Source organism: Dermacentor albipictus, chromosome 5, assembly GCF_038994185.2.
Source record: "Dermacentor albipictus isolate Rhodes 1998 colony chromosome 5, USDA_Dalb.pri_finalv2, whole genome shotgun sequence".
NCBI lineage: Eukaryota > Metazoa > Arthropoda > Arachnida > Ixodida > Ixodidae > Dermacentor > Dermacentor albipictus.
Window position 1 is genome coordinate 167610788 of NC_091825.1, and position 16831 is coordinate 167627618.

General features: G+C 46.2%; 1 protein-coding gene across 3 annotated transcripts in view; it reads right to left on the reverse strand.

Moving 5' to 3' along the window:
- fwd (phosphatidylinositol 4-kinase beta fwd) overlaps positions 1 to 16831 on the reverse strand; it is a 166724-nt gene that overhangs the window by 3975 nt on the left and 145918 nt on the right. For all 3 annotated transcript variants that reach the window (XM_065434612.2, XM_065434611.2, XM_065434613.2), the window contains one exon: positions 6294 to 6426. In XM_065434612.2, the coding sequence (XP_065290684.2) occupies positions 6294 to 6426 (133 nt within the window). The remainder of the gene's footprint in view (positions 1 to 6293; positions 6427 to 16831) is intronic.

A 16831-nucleotide genomic window follows, 5' to 3' on the forward strand; every position in this document is an offset into this window, starting at 1 on the left:
TAGAATGACACAGTCTGATCATGATTTCCATGTGACAACCGCACTTTGCCCAGCTACAGTCACGTCCAAGATAAAAAGGCCTCACTTTGTTGAGATTAATAATGGTAATAAATGTGGCTCGCATGCTTAATGAAAATGCTGACATGAAATGGCTACCATACGGATTATTTATCAGGAGCATGCGTATCTGCAGTGCAATGCTGAGCTCAGCATTGCAGAGGGTACCCGAGTGTCAGCACACAGTGGCATGGCACTGAAAAATGAAGTAACTGCTTGTTTCCACATTTGTTGGCTCTCGAGGCCAAGCAGTGCCTGGAGCGGCAAAGTGGCCCTGAGAAGTTCTTGTCAGTGGTGGAATAGTCATTTCACCTTTCAGCGCAAGTCCTGGCGCAGGGTCAAACGCATGTGTGCTTACCATATACCACACCAATTTTAACTGATACAGTCTATATGTTGCGGAGACGGGTTTGCATGAGGCTTACCTTCGAGCACAGTCACTAAAGGATGCGACACTCCTTCACACCGCAACACAGATAGGGTGTTGCGGCTGGGTTCGTTGACTCTCCGATAAGGTGCGGAGGAGAAGGCACCACAGACAGACCGTCAACAAATGCGTGTTTATTAACCCAGGATGCAACACAGTGCGACAGTCACGGCTTGTGGGCAAAGGCTCACCGCAAGACAGATCGAGTATGCGCGCCTGCACTGAACATGACATCATGCAATACACTCATGTCAGGCCATGCACATTAGAGAGTATAGTGTCAGTGCAACTGGGAATGCACAAGACGCGAAGAGGGTTTTGCATGTGCATCGCTGAGGCTATTTTGCCGACATAGCACAGCGACTCAAACTTGGCAAAATAGTTTTGCATCAACAAACATGGCCGCACTCACTGAAGTGGCAGCTCTTGCCGTTTACCACATATGACCTCAGTCCTTGTAAATCTGCGACTATCAAATGCGATAAACGGTGCCATAGGTTTTCGCTTTCTCTCATTTGATTTAATAAAGCACGGCACAACATAAAGTTATGCAAAAAAATGTTATTTTTGTACTTTTGCAATATTCGCATTAAAAGCATTCTTGCATCCCTCTTTCATTAATATGCAGCTGCTGCAGCCGCAAGCAAACCCGCGATCTTGAGCTCAGCAGTGCAACGCCACAGCCATTGTAAAGGCTACCCCGACGGGTCACGAACTTTAGGGCACACTGATAGCTAAGTCGCAAGTGCGAAATGACGTAGCGAAAATCGGTCGCAACATCTGAACATTGAAATAAGTTCAAGAATACATATAATTTGACTGTAGAACACACTTAGGCCAGTGACTACCGTATAGTGTGGAATATAGGTCGAGGTTTTTTCAAAAAAATATTACTAAAAGTTCACCCCTCGACTTATATACCGGCCCTTGGCACAACATGAATAGTCGTCTGGCAACATGTAGGAGCGCAGACCTTTCGGCATCCGCATCGTTATCGCCTCCTTGGTGACCGACGCGGCCCAATTCGCGGGCACCGCACGGTTCTTTATTCTATGGCGCGGTGCACCCGGAGCTCGAAGACGGTGGCGGATTTCGTCCGCGAGCATCGTGCCAGATCTTTGCCAGTGACAGCAGAACTCATCTGCATCAAAGCTATTGAGATCACCCGAGAATCCGGACTGCCCAAGGAACAATTCAAGGACTCCATTTATTGGGTTCGTTGCTTCATGCGATGCAAGGGATTCGCACTTCGACGGCGCACATCAATCTGCCAGAAGCTGCCAGAGGCATACGAGGACAAGCTGGTCGAATTCCAGTGCTATGTTAACCGTCTCCGGCAGCAGCATGGCCACATATTGGGACAGATCAGCAACGCTGATGAAACGCCGGTGTGGTTCAACATGCCGTCGCCCACCACAGCGTGCGAACACGGCGCAAAAGAAGTCAAGCTTCTTTCTACGGGGAACGAGCATTCGCGCTTCACGGTGATGCTCGCGTGTACTGCAGACGGCAAAAAGCTGCCCCCATACATAATATTCAAGAGGAAGACGCTGCTGAAAGAGGCTTTCCCGTGGGATGTCGTTCGCGTGAATGAAAAGGGCTATATGTACGAGGCCCTCATGCTCAAGTGGATTAAGACCATCTGGAATCGGCGACCCGGCGCACTCTGCGGTGTCCGAGCATGCTCGTCTTGGATGCCTTTTGCGGGCATCTACGACGAGCAGGTGTGAAGCAGGCACTCCGCGACGGGAGGACGGAACTCGCCGTCATCCCGGGAGGCATGACGTCAACACTTCAGCCACTGGACGTCGTGCTCATTAAGCCGTTTAAAGACCGTGCCCGTGAACAATATAATCAGTGGATGGCTGCCGACAACCCGACGACCCCAACCGGCCGGCTGCGCAGGCCGCCTGTCGCCACTGTGGCCACATGGGTGTTGCAGGCTTGGCGCTCGCTGCCCGACGATATGGTGGTGCGGGCATTCAAGAAGTGTTGCATTAGCAACTCCTTGGACAGCACCGAGGATGACATGTTGTGGGACGCAGCCAGCGAAAAGCAGTCGTCTTCGGACAAGAGTTCAGACAGCTCAGACGAATGAGCAGGTGACGAGTCTGGCGGCACCACTAAATAAAACGAAGTTTTGTGCCTTATAATTTTTATGTTGACTTCTTTGCTTCAACGTAAGGGGGTCGACCTATATTCCGCATTATACGGTACTACTCGCACGGTTTTCCTTTTATGTCTTCTTTCTCAACGGCCCCCATGTGTTCACGCTGAGCGCTTATACATAACGCCAAAATTAACAACCTGGCCCATATCCATGCGAGCGCTAAAACTGGTGGTACTATTATAAATCATAATCTATTCATTAACTTAGACATGCGGAAGCTGACATGTTCTCGCTAATACCATCCTAAACTACGCACCACGTGTGATTCTGATCACAGCGGCTCTTTTACAAAAGCTTACTATCACCCACAGGCATTGAAAAAGGTAACCATTAATCCTAGAATGCGACACCCTCCTTTGGTAATCTTCGTGGTAACACGCGGGTTCGACGAACACTGAAATAAAGCGTGAGCAAGACGGAACACAGAGGCATTACATTCTACGTCCGTTCAACACAAATACAGGAATGACGAACCAGATGTCTCCAATGAGCCTCTGCTTCCTTCTACGATGTTGATGATAGCGTGCTGTTGGTTTTGATTTCAGCTTTGCTACCTGTGAAGTATTGATGGAAGGAGGATTTCACTTGTATGCCTGCTTTCGTGCAGGATTTTCCGCTAAAACGACGTTTTCACGCAAGACGGCGCAGAGGTCTACTCTTGGCGCAGTTTGGCGCAATTGGTGCAGGTGTTCCACCACTGTCATGTATGTGATGCCTTCAACACCTAGATGAGAGCTCTCAGTTCAAGGAGTGTGGTACTGTTTGACAAATTGAAACATGGTTGGAATCGAGCTATCCAGTGCCATCAATGTGCACACATTTTAACATGCAATGCACATGCTGAAGTAAAGCTTGTGCAGTGATATCCGTGCTATCTACAAAAGCTTAATATTCCTGCTCAAAGATGACACGGCGGCTGTTGGAATGGCCATGAGAGACTGTGCCGTTTGTTGATGTCAAAACCTTGCTATAATGAGGCTAAAGGGGTGCCAAAATTACTTTGTTACAGCCAGTGTTCATCAGCGTGCAACAGTGGACATTGGGGTGAAGTTAACAATGTGTAAACCAAAGTAAATGCGACAGCCACACACTGCCGAAAATCCCCAAAGAAGTAAATCTTGCAACAATACCTTGATTTGGGTGAGTTGGTTCATCTTGATAGTTTTCATAAAAAAGCGCTAAAGACAAAGACGAAGGAACACATATGACAGGACTGGCGCTAAACCAAAGTCAATGCGACAGCCTGCCATACACTGCCAAAAATACCAAAAGAAGTAAATCTTGACACTTCTAGTACATGCTGCACAGGCGTAGTCAACTTAAATTAAGAAGTTCAAGACCATTTCCTGCCATCACGTTCTAGGCTACTGCTCAGCTTATTGCCGTTTTGCAAGTGCACCAGAGGAGGACTACATGCCTCTTATTTAGGCACAAGTACACACTTCAGAACCACAAATACTTCAGCTGGCGTCTCATAACAAGCATTGAATGAAATCAGAGGCTTGTAGCATTGTGTAGTGGTGATGCAGCAGCACTGTTGGATCATGGAAGTAGAGTGGCTGTTGACTCAGTAGTGCAAATTGTTTTGTGCATGACCGTGTGGCAGTTTTGAACAGTGGCACCAGAGAAGTTACTAACAGCATTGCATGCTGCCAAGTATTGGCCTATGGTATTTACACAATTTTAACATGCTCCCAAAGCTAGCATGAACCGAATTTTCATGGGCTTAAAAGAATATAAAAGTGCACCTGAATGTAACATACATTCTGGTGCATTCCAGTCGAACTCAATGTGCCACAACCAATAACTATTCATCTATTTTGTCACCAGTTACACCCGGAGTGCCACAAGGATCCATCTTGGGGCCTTTACTTTTCTTGATTTATATTAATGATCTCCCTAACTGTGTGACAATATCATCAATTAGTCTGTTTGCAGATGATTGTGTAATATACCAAAAGATCACTAAACCTGATGATTCATACACATAAACTGCAAGGGGATCTTTACAATGTGTCACCCTGGTCTAACATATGGCTTATGAAACTTAAGGCTAGAAAGTAAATTGATGCGCATACAGTGTCATGTACGGCCAGCAATGGCAGTCAGTGCAGATATGTATTGAATGACACTATACTAGCATCTGTTAGAGCTTCTTCGCATGAAGCATCTTTGTTGTAATTTTTCTACTGTTCCTACTTCTGTAAAACTGGCACTCTACAAAATTCTATTTCGCTCAAACCTAGAATATGCATCCGCCATTTGGGATAGGAATCAAGAATCACTAACCCTTACACTTGAAGAAATTGAATATCGAGCAGCTCACTTTAGTTTATCTAACTATTTCTGCCAGTCCAGTGTAAGATGCATGAAATAACCCTGAATCTACCAGATCTTTCATTACGCTGCAAATGTGCTTGCCTTTGCCTATTCCACAAAGTTTACCACTCTAACCATGTGCTCAAGAATCAACTAATCACCCCATTTTTCTACTCTTTACTGAGATCTCACCACAGATATAAAGTTGCCATTCCATCCTGCTGAACGAACAAGTACCATGATTCTTTTTTACCCTGCACAAGTGTCGACTGAAACCACTTTCCTGCTTCCATCATTCACATCGCAGATACATCTTCATTCAAAACAGCAGTCTACCACACTATTGCTATAAATTTTTTTCCCTTTATATAATTGTCTGCATATTATTTTTACTTTGTTACCACTCCTTTCTGTAGTGCCTTTGGGCCTTGAAAGCATGTGTAATGAATGAATGAATGAATGAATGAATATTGGCAATTCAAAAAGAAGTACAGCATGCCCTCCACATTCACAATCAGAAAAAAGCAGTCCCTCAGATTTTACCTTCACTGACGGAATTTTTTAATGAGCTTTCATAACGAAAGCAGCATATCATACCGCCATTTGTGCTCCACTGGCCACAGATTTGACCAAGCACACAGGGACGGTATTCCTGGGCAACCACTTTTAGACAGACACATACATACTACTATATATCCACTTTCGTGAGACTCGCAATCAGACTTGTCAAAGAGTGCATCCGCCAGAACTGATACTGTGCGCAGACAGTGAGCTTCGCACAGCGCCAGAAATTTCCAAGGGAACTGTGATCACATCGACACACCCATTAGCTCATTATAATGATGTGCTACTGTATGCACAGTTTCAAGCAAACAATTTTGGAATTAAATGTAAGAAAGTTGCAGAGGATAAAAGTGAGTAGGAGAAAACTAAGAACTTTGCCCAACACTGAAGTACATTCCAGAAAAATTCTTTGATTGATCACAATGGCAGTGCTTTCGTACAAGTTTGATTGAGTACATCACTCAAGCGACGTTTCACTGTGCCAACGAGCACATGCAAAACCATATTTGAGCAGGGGTTGATCAGTGCCCGAGTGTGCACACCTGCAAGCCAAGAATGAAACATGTGAGAGCTTCTCTCACATGCGGAGCACATACTGGACAGAGATCATTAGTGCCAGCCCTGCACAAAACTCAAAACACAACACTCTCGGTTCGGAATGCATTCGTTTGAAACAGAACCTGGGAGTCACCACTAGTACTGAATATGGTGCAGCCCTGGTATGTCAATAAAAGTGGGAGATGCAAAATTCCTTACATCAACAAACTCTTGTGTCAGCTTGAATGGGGAGCTCTCAAAGCCGAGGTTCTTGGGTGACGAGGACAGTATGAAGCCAAAGTCGATGTGAATGATGTGGCCTTCCCCATCGAGTAGGATGTTTCCATTATGCCTGCCAAACAAAGCAAGCATGAAGGCACTAACAATAACCTGACGCATTTGCCTATGACTGCTTATAAGAATGAAACATACTCAGAGGTTTGAGGCTCAGAGGCGATGGCAGACTTACAGGGATAAAGCACTTGCATTTGTTTAGACATTAAAGGGTGGTCATCACATAGAGATGCAAGTGGAGACACTAGTGTCTAACAAAATGCTACTTGGGAAAACGGGGGGAAGGCAGGAGATGGAAATTCAAGACAATGAGCAAGATGAGCACAAGGTGAAAGTAGGAGCCAATTAAAACATTAAATTATGGGTTTTACATGCCAAAACCACTTTCTGATTATGAGGCTCGCTGTAGTGGAGGACTCCAGAAATTTCGACCAGCTGGCGTTCTTTAATGTGCACCTAAATCTAAGTACACGGGTGTCTTCGCATTTCGGCCCCATCGAAATGCAGCTGCCATGGCCGGCATTCGATCCCGCAACCTCGTGCTCAGCAGCCCAACACCATAGCCATTGAGCAACCACGGCAGGTGGAAAGCAGGAGCCAACATTTAGGCAAGTGGACTTGTCTTCTTCAAGGCGACTATGCTTTCCTCGCAGCAGTATATATAGGTGGGGTTCTTCTAAAAGGGAGAGGGTGTAAGGCGGGTGGGAGTGGCAACGAGCGAAGGTGTGTTAGCGGCGAGGTTGTTGAATTGAGAATAAAGGAGTGCTCTTCACAAGGCCAGTGACACGGCCGTCTGTCAATCACGTGTCAATGGCCGTGTGTCAGCCTGTTTCGCTGGTGGTCGTGGGATATCGTGTCTCTGAAAGAGATAATAGAAGGAACGGCAAAAACCAGAGCTCGGGGCGTGGGGAGAGAGAGAAATAGAATAAACAAATTAAAGAAAAAAAAAACGGGAAAAAAGGAAAAAAAATATATTAAGCAACCAAGCTAGGCGTTGTTGCCTATAGCTTGAAACTTAGCATAGCTCAATTTCAAGCTGGCAAAACCCGTAGTTTGGTTGCTTAGTGGTCTTTTTCTTTCTTTCTTTCTTTACCCCATTTTTTTTTCTTTCTTAGTTTTTTTCCCCACGAGCACCGGTTTCTGCTGCTCCTATTATCTCTTTCAAACACACGATAGCCTGTGACTACAAGCGAAACAGGTAATAGAGGGGTGTTGTGCACGCACACCGTTGACACGCCGGCTGACACACGGCCGATTACGTGTGATTGACAGATGGCCATGTCCCTGGCCTTGTGCACAGCACTCTTTTAATCTCAATTCGACACCCTTGCAAACACATCTTCGCTAGTTGCCCCTCCCATACGCCTTACACCCTTTCCCATTTAGAAGAACCCCACCTATATGTACTGTGGCGAGGAAAGCATATGTTGCCTTGAAGAAGACAAGTCCCCTTGTTGAAAAGTTGGCTCCTGCTTTCACCTTGTTCTCGTTTTACTCAATATGCTGCTTGGTCAGACGAAATACATAATTGATCATCAATGAAATGCAAATGTGATTTTCACAAATCCTTAGCTAAGGAGATACAAGAGATTCCAGGTTTGTCAAATTTCAACAGCACATCTACAATGCCTTAGATAGCTGGTGCAGGAGTAACTAAGCAGTATAACCCCATCTTGTTTTCTGCACCCATTATGATTATGGCATACTGAGATCATGGCAAGACCCGCCACAGTATGTGCAACTTGAAGCAACGTAGCTTCACAGAAGGGTTGACAAGCAGCGTATCACAATCAGAAAATGGCAGTGCATTAATAGAACAATGTCTTAAAGTTATCATGAACTAGACAACACAGTCAAACCTCATTATGACAAGCTCATGTCTAAAACAAAAGTAGTTCCACTATATCCGAAATTTGTTAGAAGCATATGCGGTGATATAGAAAAGAAAAAAACTATATATATATATTGTCACGTGGTGGTGACGTTGAATAACACAGTAGCAATACTGTGAACGACAAAACTAACTTTTATTGGGCGAACCTGTGCCCACAAAACAGGCTACACTTTTAGCACAACGATAGCGGCGAACACGGTCGGCGATCGTCGAAAATCTGATCAGCGGGTCAAGCACGTCGGCTTTTATACAGCAGTCGCCGAATGTTCCAGACTAATTGTTCAGGCCCGCGTGCGTTCCACAAAGTTCTACACCATTCGCACCATGCGATGAAATCAGATAACATAAGGTTTGGCGACAACAGACAGCCGGGTAGAAGCATCGATAACTTTCCAGAAACTTCGGATACATGCAGGCGCGTCCCGCGCTGTGCAATTACATTTGTTAGGCGGCGAGACGTGGTCACCCGATAAAGATAAGTACACGTGTCAATATATATATATAATGAACGAGAAGAAAGGGGGTTAACCGAGGGGCCCGATTTTTATTACTCATATCATAAGAAGCCAACAAACACAGACACCAAGGACAACATAGGGAAAATTACTTGTGCTTAATAAATGAAATAAAGAAACTATAAATTAATGGAAATTAAAGTGGATGAAAAAACAACTTGCCGCAGGTGGGAACCGAACCCACAACCTTTGCATTTCGCGTGTGATGCTCTACCAACTGAGCTACCGCGGCGCTGCTTCCCCATCCACTTTCTTGGGTATTTATGTGTCCTAGTAGAACCCTGGGAGTGTTAGCCAGCGCCACCACTCACAGACCTTGGCGGCGGACGTGGAACGTCTTTTTTGCCGCAGGCGCCACGAGAACGTGATCTTTTTGGGTGAAGGCAACTGGTCAATAAACCCACATATGCTACCTGAAGGCATCAATGTAGCCGGATTCGAGACCCTCGTTATGTAATGAACGAGAAAAAAGGGGGTTAACCGAGGGGCCCGATTTTTATTAGTCATATCATAAGAAGCCAACAAACACTGACACCAAGGACAACATAGGGGAAATTACTTGTGCTTAATAAATGAAATAAAGAAACTATAAATTAATGGAAATTAAAGTGGATGAAAAAAAAACTTGCCGCAGATGGGAACCGAACCCACAACCTTCGCATTTCGCGTGCGATGCTCTACCAACTGAGCTACCGCGGCGCTGTTTCCCCGTCCATTTTGTGTTTGTTGGCTTCTTATGATATGACTACACACACACACACACACACACACACACACACACACACACACACACACACACACACACACACACACACACAAATTTATGAGCTCAAAAGATTTTACAAATTTGCATACCAACAACACCTGCTCTCACAGGTCAGAGCGCAAAGCCACACACGAACACATACGTGCTCTTTTAACAGCAGTCAGCAGCAAACTCTTTCTGCTGAACAGTTGTGCTGCTTTTTTATGAAGCCTTGTCCATTGCACCTTCTTTAGCATATGTGTTATGTCCCATAAAGGTCTTTCACCAGTGCTACAGCTGCTGGATTGTGCATGCCCATGGAATGCCACGCATTGTTGGTCGTAGAATAATCGCTTCACTCAGCATCTGGCGTGATGGCAGTAATCTCAATAAATTGCACAAAGTATTTGGCTAATATACCATATTTACTCGCATAATGATCGCACTCGCGTAATGATCGCACCCCTGAATTTTGACGTCAAAATTCATTTTAAAAAAATTTCCCGTGTAATGATCGCACTTACCATCTGTCGAATGCTATGCGAACGACTCAAGACAAACCAAGTGGTCTGCACGCACCAAACATTCTTAAGCAGATGCCTTATTTCATTCCTTTCATCACTTTCCGCACTTCCATGACAAAAAAAGCTACAACCAAACTCGCCTTTATTATGTGTAGGCTTTATAATGGTTGTGGTCAACAACAACAACAACAAAAGCCGCCTTTAGATTTTTCTCGTCTGCACTCATGGGCACGCAACAAATCGCGAGCGGCAACGATAGTAGCCATGTTTACACTGATACGTTAGAAGTGTACCCTATTCATACGCCGACGCTTGTAACACAGCTAAGATAATCGCCCACCTTTAGCGGAAACGTGCCATATTAGGATAGTAGTGAAGACAAATGGCTGCAGTTTCCACGGCATGCCTGCCATGTGTTTCTAAGTCACTGGCAGCTAAGCGCGCCTATCTGTTTCTGTACTCTCAAAGTGGACATGACTACATTATTGCCGCAAACTTGCCGATATTAATGATATTATCCATTCCTGATACAGAAGAAACTGTTTTAATGCACGTAATGTACTCACGAGAAGAAAACAAATCGCGTTCGGCGCATTCGGCTTGCTCCGCCGGCCGACATTTTTGTTATGGTGTCCCACACTACATACAGCGGCAGCCGCCTATTTGTTGACCTGTTGTCATCCCGAAGCAAACACGGGATGAAAAAAATTTTTGTTTTCTTTTCGCAGGAAATTTAACCAGCGTAGTGATCGCACCCCTGAATTTGTGTCAATTTTTTTTTGACAGAAAGGTGCGATCATTATGCGAGTAAATACGGTAACTTTTAAAGGGCCCCTCCCTCACCAAGTCTGGCCATTTTGAACTGACAAGCACAGAGCATACATTGCGCGATAAAGATAGTGTCTGCAAAGTATTACATCGCTAACCGCTGCGGAAAGATCTGAAATTTCAAACCGAACGACGTTATTCCTTCTTCTCGCGGCCGCCGCACTCCAAGCCGGAGGATGACGTACTCGTGTCCCTGCGCCTACGTACTGGTGTTCGCAGTGCTGCGTCGCTCATGGTGACACGTGACTTCAAGAATTACAAGACATCTGTTATCTGTGTGATCTGTTGCTTGAATTGACAAATTGAAGTTTAGAGAAATAATAAGACACACGAACGGAATGTCTGCGTGTTTTTTTGTTTTACTTTGCACCGAAGCAAGAGACACATACTTCCGCTTCGTCTGCTTGTTCCCACAGTTGTGCGGTCACGTGCGCAGGTACCAAACTAGCCATTTTCTACCCTGTTCCAGCGCGTGATCATGCTCTGCGATCCGCTTGTTCTGCCTCAGTATTCGTATAGCACTGAATTATACCACTAGTCATGTTTCCTTGTGCACAGCGTGCAAAATCGTGCGCTGCGCGAACAAGGCAACAGCTCGCGCATGACACCATCAGTGGAAGTGCGTAACACCGAAAAAAGAAAGCGAGGAGAAAACAAAAATGAAGGTCGAGCTCGAGGTCCGGTATGGGAGAAAGCAGGGAAAGAATTTTGTTTGGGGAGGCTAGACGAGGCGAGTGGAGAGGGCGTCTTGTTTGGCAATCGAGCCTGCCTGCTGAAATCATGGGTTCAGGGCACCGAAATATTTCTCTCTCGGCTATTAATGAGCCAATTTGAAAACTTTTTGCGGCACAACGCTCAGTGCCAACCCATTTTTCGGCGACTCTCGCCACGATCTATCACGCACGGTGACACCAAGGCACCCATGTGCGCATACGCTACATGTACTTTTTGCGCTAAATCGTCGATTTCTAGAAATCCGAGTTTTCTGTGGACCGCCAGGAAAGAATTGCCAGTTGGTAGAGGTAAACAGCTTCGCTGTGAAAAGGATGTCTATCCACTACCCCGTATAGATGATGCCCTTGATTGTCTCTATGGTGCCCAGTACTTTTCATCCATTGACCGTCGGTCCGGGCATCGGCAAATTGCTGTGGATGATCTCGATTGTGAAAAGACAGCCTTTATAACACCACATGGAATTTAGCAATTTAAGGTTATGCCCTTTGGCTTGTGTGGACGCTACTGATGAAGCGCATGATGAACCCTACTTCAAGGGTTTAAACGGACAACTTGTCATTGCTACCTGGACGACGTTACAGTGTTCTCACCTACGTTCGGCGCACACTTTGAGCGACTCTCAGCCATTCTTGGTACTGTTTGCATGGCTGGCCTGCAGCTCAACTTGAAAAAATGCCATTTTGGCCATCGTTAGATAACTGTAGTTGGATATCTGGACAATGCTTCTGGAATACGACCTGACCTAGGAAAAATTCACACCATCAAAGACTTTGTAGGACTTTGCTCTTACTTCTGCGGCTTTGTTAAAAGATTTTGGCACCATAGCATGGCCTCTCACAGACCTCGTGAAGAAAGGTGTGCCCTTTTCATGGGGCTTCTCCCAAGCTGCCGCTTTCTCTTGCCTCATGACTTTACTCACCACCTCACCTGTCCTGGCCCACTTCGACGTTTCAGCCCCTACTCAGGTGTGCACCAATGCAAGTGTCCACGAAATCTGTGCTGTTTTGGCGCAAGTTCAGCATGGTCATGACCAAGTTATTGTGTACACCAGCCATCTTTTGTCTCCTTGAGAGTGAAACAACTCCACTACCAAGAGAGAGTGTCTGGCTTTTGCCTGGGCAGTTGTGAAATTCCGTCCCCACCTATATGGCCATCCTTTTGTATTGTCACCGACCACCATGCTCTCTGTTGGCTTTTGTCCTTAAAAAACCCCACAGGGAGGCTTGGATGATGGGCTTTGTGGCTGCAAGAGTATTCCTATTTGACGGTGTGGTATATTGTAACCAGCAGGGGCCACGCTTGTGGGCACTTCAGCGCCACTATTACAGTATAAATAGCCTACCCAAGCAGGGGGGCGTGTCTTGAGATATTGTGTGATGTACCGGCCAGTTGTCGTCAATAAACCTCTTGCGCAACTGTTGTCTCTTTAACAATGGCGACGAGGGTGAGACAAAACGCCGGCAAGCAGCAGTAGACATCATGGACAACGATCTGCCACCGTCTTCTAGCCACCAACCGTTCTTCGGGCACCTGACGGAATTCTGTACCACGACAGGTAACATGGTCATCTACTTCGAGCAGTTCGAGGCTTTTGCGAGAGTGAATAAGCTGGACGAACAAAGCAAGACGGTCATTCTTATCACGATAGTAGGTGACAGCGTGTATGCCACATTGCGGAACCTGATGTTTCCGGAGGCTCCTGAAAAGAAGACGTATCAAGAGACAAAACAGGCGCTTCTGAACCATTACGTGCCAAAGCGGTCGATAGTCACGGAGCGTTACAACTTCCATAAATGCACACAGGGACCCCGGGAGGTAGTTGATGACTTCAACATGAAATTGAAGCGGTTTGCAACGAACTGCTCGTTTGGAACAATGTTAACTGAGGCGCTCAGAAACCAGCTCGTCATGGGTGTGCGCAGCGAGGCTATTCGATGCAAGCTTTTGGCCGCTGAAGACGACAAAGGCCTAACATGGGACAAGGCATGTGTTATCGCCACGTCCATGGAAGCTGCGGAAAACAATGTGAGGGAGATGCTACCGGGACGAGACGTGACCCGAGAACAAGAGGACGACATCAAGTGGCAACACGGCGTCAGTGCATCGACTAGGCAACAGTGCAGCGACTATGACCATGCGAGGGATGTGCTACTGGGACGAGACGTGACCTGAGAAGAAGAGGATGACGTCAAGTGGCAACGTGGCGACAGTGCCGTGACTACGCGGTCGACCAGCGACTGTCGGCGACGTGGTACAGCGGCTGCGAGGAAAGGGTCCGCTGACAAGGACAGGATGCGGTAGTGTTTCTGTTGTGGGGGTAGCCACTACCAGCAGGACTGTCGGCACATAAAGGCAAGGTGCTACAGTTGTTCCCAGACGGGACATTTAGATATTATGTGTAAGAGAAGGCAGAGCAATTTCACCGCGGAAGAGGACGTGTCTAGCTTAGAATTGCATGCGTTAAGAGAAAGAGTTGAGCCGTACAAAGTTTATATGAATGTAAATGGGCAAACCATTGCCACGGAAATAGACACGGGCTCAGCGGTATCTATTATGGCTGAAAGTGAATTTGTGAAATATTTTGGACGTCTGCCATATCAGCCCGTGCAGTTTTGCTTAAGGACATACAATGATGGCTCAAGTGTTCCCTTGAAGGGCAGTGTCACTGTAAGTGTAACTCATGAAGGCAATTCTTCTAGACTGCCGCTCGTGATAGCTGTGATTGAACAGGAGCGCACGGGACTGGTATTGCTTGATTGCTTGGCCGAGACTGGTTGAAGCATATTCGCCTAAACTAGTCACATGTTTTGCGAGTGAACACATTCACTAAACAGGTGGGGTTGCTAGACAAGCACAAGGAAGTGTTCACGGGCCCAATCGGAACCATTAAGGGGTTTGTGGGCTCCATTGTTTTGAAGCAGGGAGCGCAACCTGTATTCTGTAAAGCCAGGCCAGTGCCATACGCCCTGAAAAACAGAGTTGAAAAAATTGGCTGCGGCTTAGCTAAGGTTAAGCCTGGATATCTTGAAGTGAAAAGGTTCGGTGATGCTTATGGTTTAGCTTATGGTTATGCTTTATGATTTAGCCTATGGTTATGCTTACGGTTAAGCTTATGGTTATGCTTTATGATTTAGCCTATGGTTATGCTTACGGTTTCACTTATGAATATGCTTTGGTTAGCTTATGGTTATGCTATACATGTGCCTTGTGTAGTTATGCAAATTGCTTATCAATGATATATACCATAAGTTATGCAGGATTATTAAACTTCTTTATTCATCATTGTTGGGCTCACTGTCTTGAGATTTCTGTAACGCCATAAACACAGCTCTCTGTATCGGTAGTATCACTCTCTTCTCCTTCCATGTTGAATGCGCATGCCTATTCTCTGGCAAGCGGTTATATAGTCGGCCTCCGCGATAAACGTGCTTGCGGCGAACATCAAACGATGACGCATAGTGCGCGGCAGTGGTCACATGCGCCGACTCTGAACACACTTACGAAGCCAATTCTGACATGCGCTGGTTCGCACGAAGCGTGGTGTTGACTAGTGTAGCGAAGCTTTTCGCTTCAAAAGAGTTGAAGGAGTTGGAATCGGCCGGTGTGTTGTACCCAGTGCGTGAAAGCCAATGGGCAACCCCTGTCGTAGCAGTTCAGAAGGGTGATGGAGAAGCCGTCAGGCTCTGTGGTGACTACCATGTGTCTTTAAACCCTTGCATTACGGTTGCCCACTACACGCTACCATTGCTAGAAGATGTGTTCGCGTCGTTGGCAGGGGGAACTTGTTTCAGTGTGCTTGATTTATCAAAAGCGTACTTGCAGCTCCGAATGGATGACCCTTCCAAGAGTTGCTAACGATAAATACACGCCTTCGCCTTTCCGTTTCACGCGTTTGCCATTTCGTGTCGCGAGCGCAGCTGCCATTTTCCAGTCAGTAATGGACCAGGTATTGGCTGGCTTGAAGGGCACAGTGTGCTATCTCTATGATGTTCTCATAGCAGGAAAGACCGAACACGAGTGCCTGAGACGCACCGAACAGGTGCTGCAGAGACTACGGAAGCATGGGATACGTGCCAACGCTGATAAATGTCAATTTCTTAAAAACCGCGTCCGCTATCTTGGTCACGAAATTGACGCGGTTGGTATGCATCCCATGAAAGATAAAGTAGAAGCCATATTGAGGGCTCCAACTCCGACTGGTGTCTCCGAATTGAAGGCTTTCCTAGGGTTGGTGAATTCTTAGGCTAGGTTCCTTTCCCGAACAGCCCCACCTTAGAACCACTCTACAAGCTCCTCAGAAAAGATTGTTCATGGGACAAGACAAAAAGAGAGTGAAACCAGCTTTTAGAAATGCAAGCTGCTCCTGAGCGAGGATTCAGTGCTAGCTTTGTACGATGGAAACAAACCGCTGCGCCTGACATGTGACGCATTGGCATACCGCCTTGGAGCAGTGCTCGCGCACACCAAAGGTCGCGGCGAGAGACATATAGCATTTGCATCACGCATGCTTACAGCGGCCGAAAAAAACTATGCACAAATTGAGCGCGAAGCTCTAGCCATTATTTTTGGCATTAAAAAGTTTCATAAGTACTTGTTCGGTCGGCAGTTCGAAATAGTGACTGATCATCAGTCACTGGCGCAGTTGTTTGATCCGAAGAGACACAGCAGTCAAGTAGCGATAGCATGAGTGCAGCGATAGAAAAATTTCTTGGCTTGTTGTCAGTATGTCATCAAGTACAAGAAGGGCCAAGAAATGGGCCGCGCATATGGCTTATTGAGGCTTTCGTTGGAAACAACTACGAGGGAAGAACAAGGAACAAATATTTTTCACCTCTATCAGAGGTTCTCCCTTTAAAGCCCAAAAAGTGGCTCAAGAAACAAACAGGGATGAGGTTCTGAGAGCGGTAGTAGACATGACATGGCGCGGTTGGCCTCAAGAAACAGAAGAGCAATACCGCCTATATTTTAATCATCGACATGAGTTGTCGATAGAGCAGAGTTGTTTGTTGTGGAACAGTCGGGTTGTTATCCCGAAAGCTCTTAGGCCAAGTGTCCTGTCTTTAGTACACGAGAGCCACCCAGGAATAACGAAAATCAAAATGCTGGCGTGTAGCTGGATTTGGTGGTCAAATCTCGATACAGAACTAGAAGACATGGTACGAGTGTGCGAGGTCTGTCAAAGTGTACGGAATTCATCGCAATCAGTACCGGTGCAACCATGT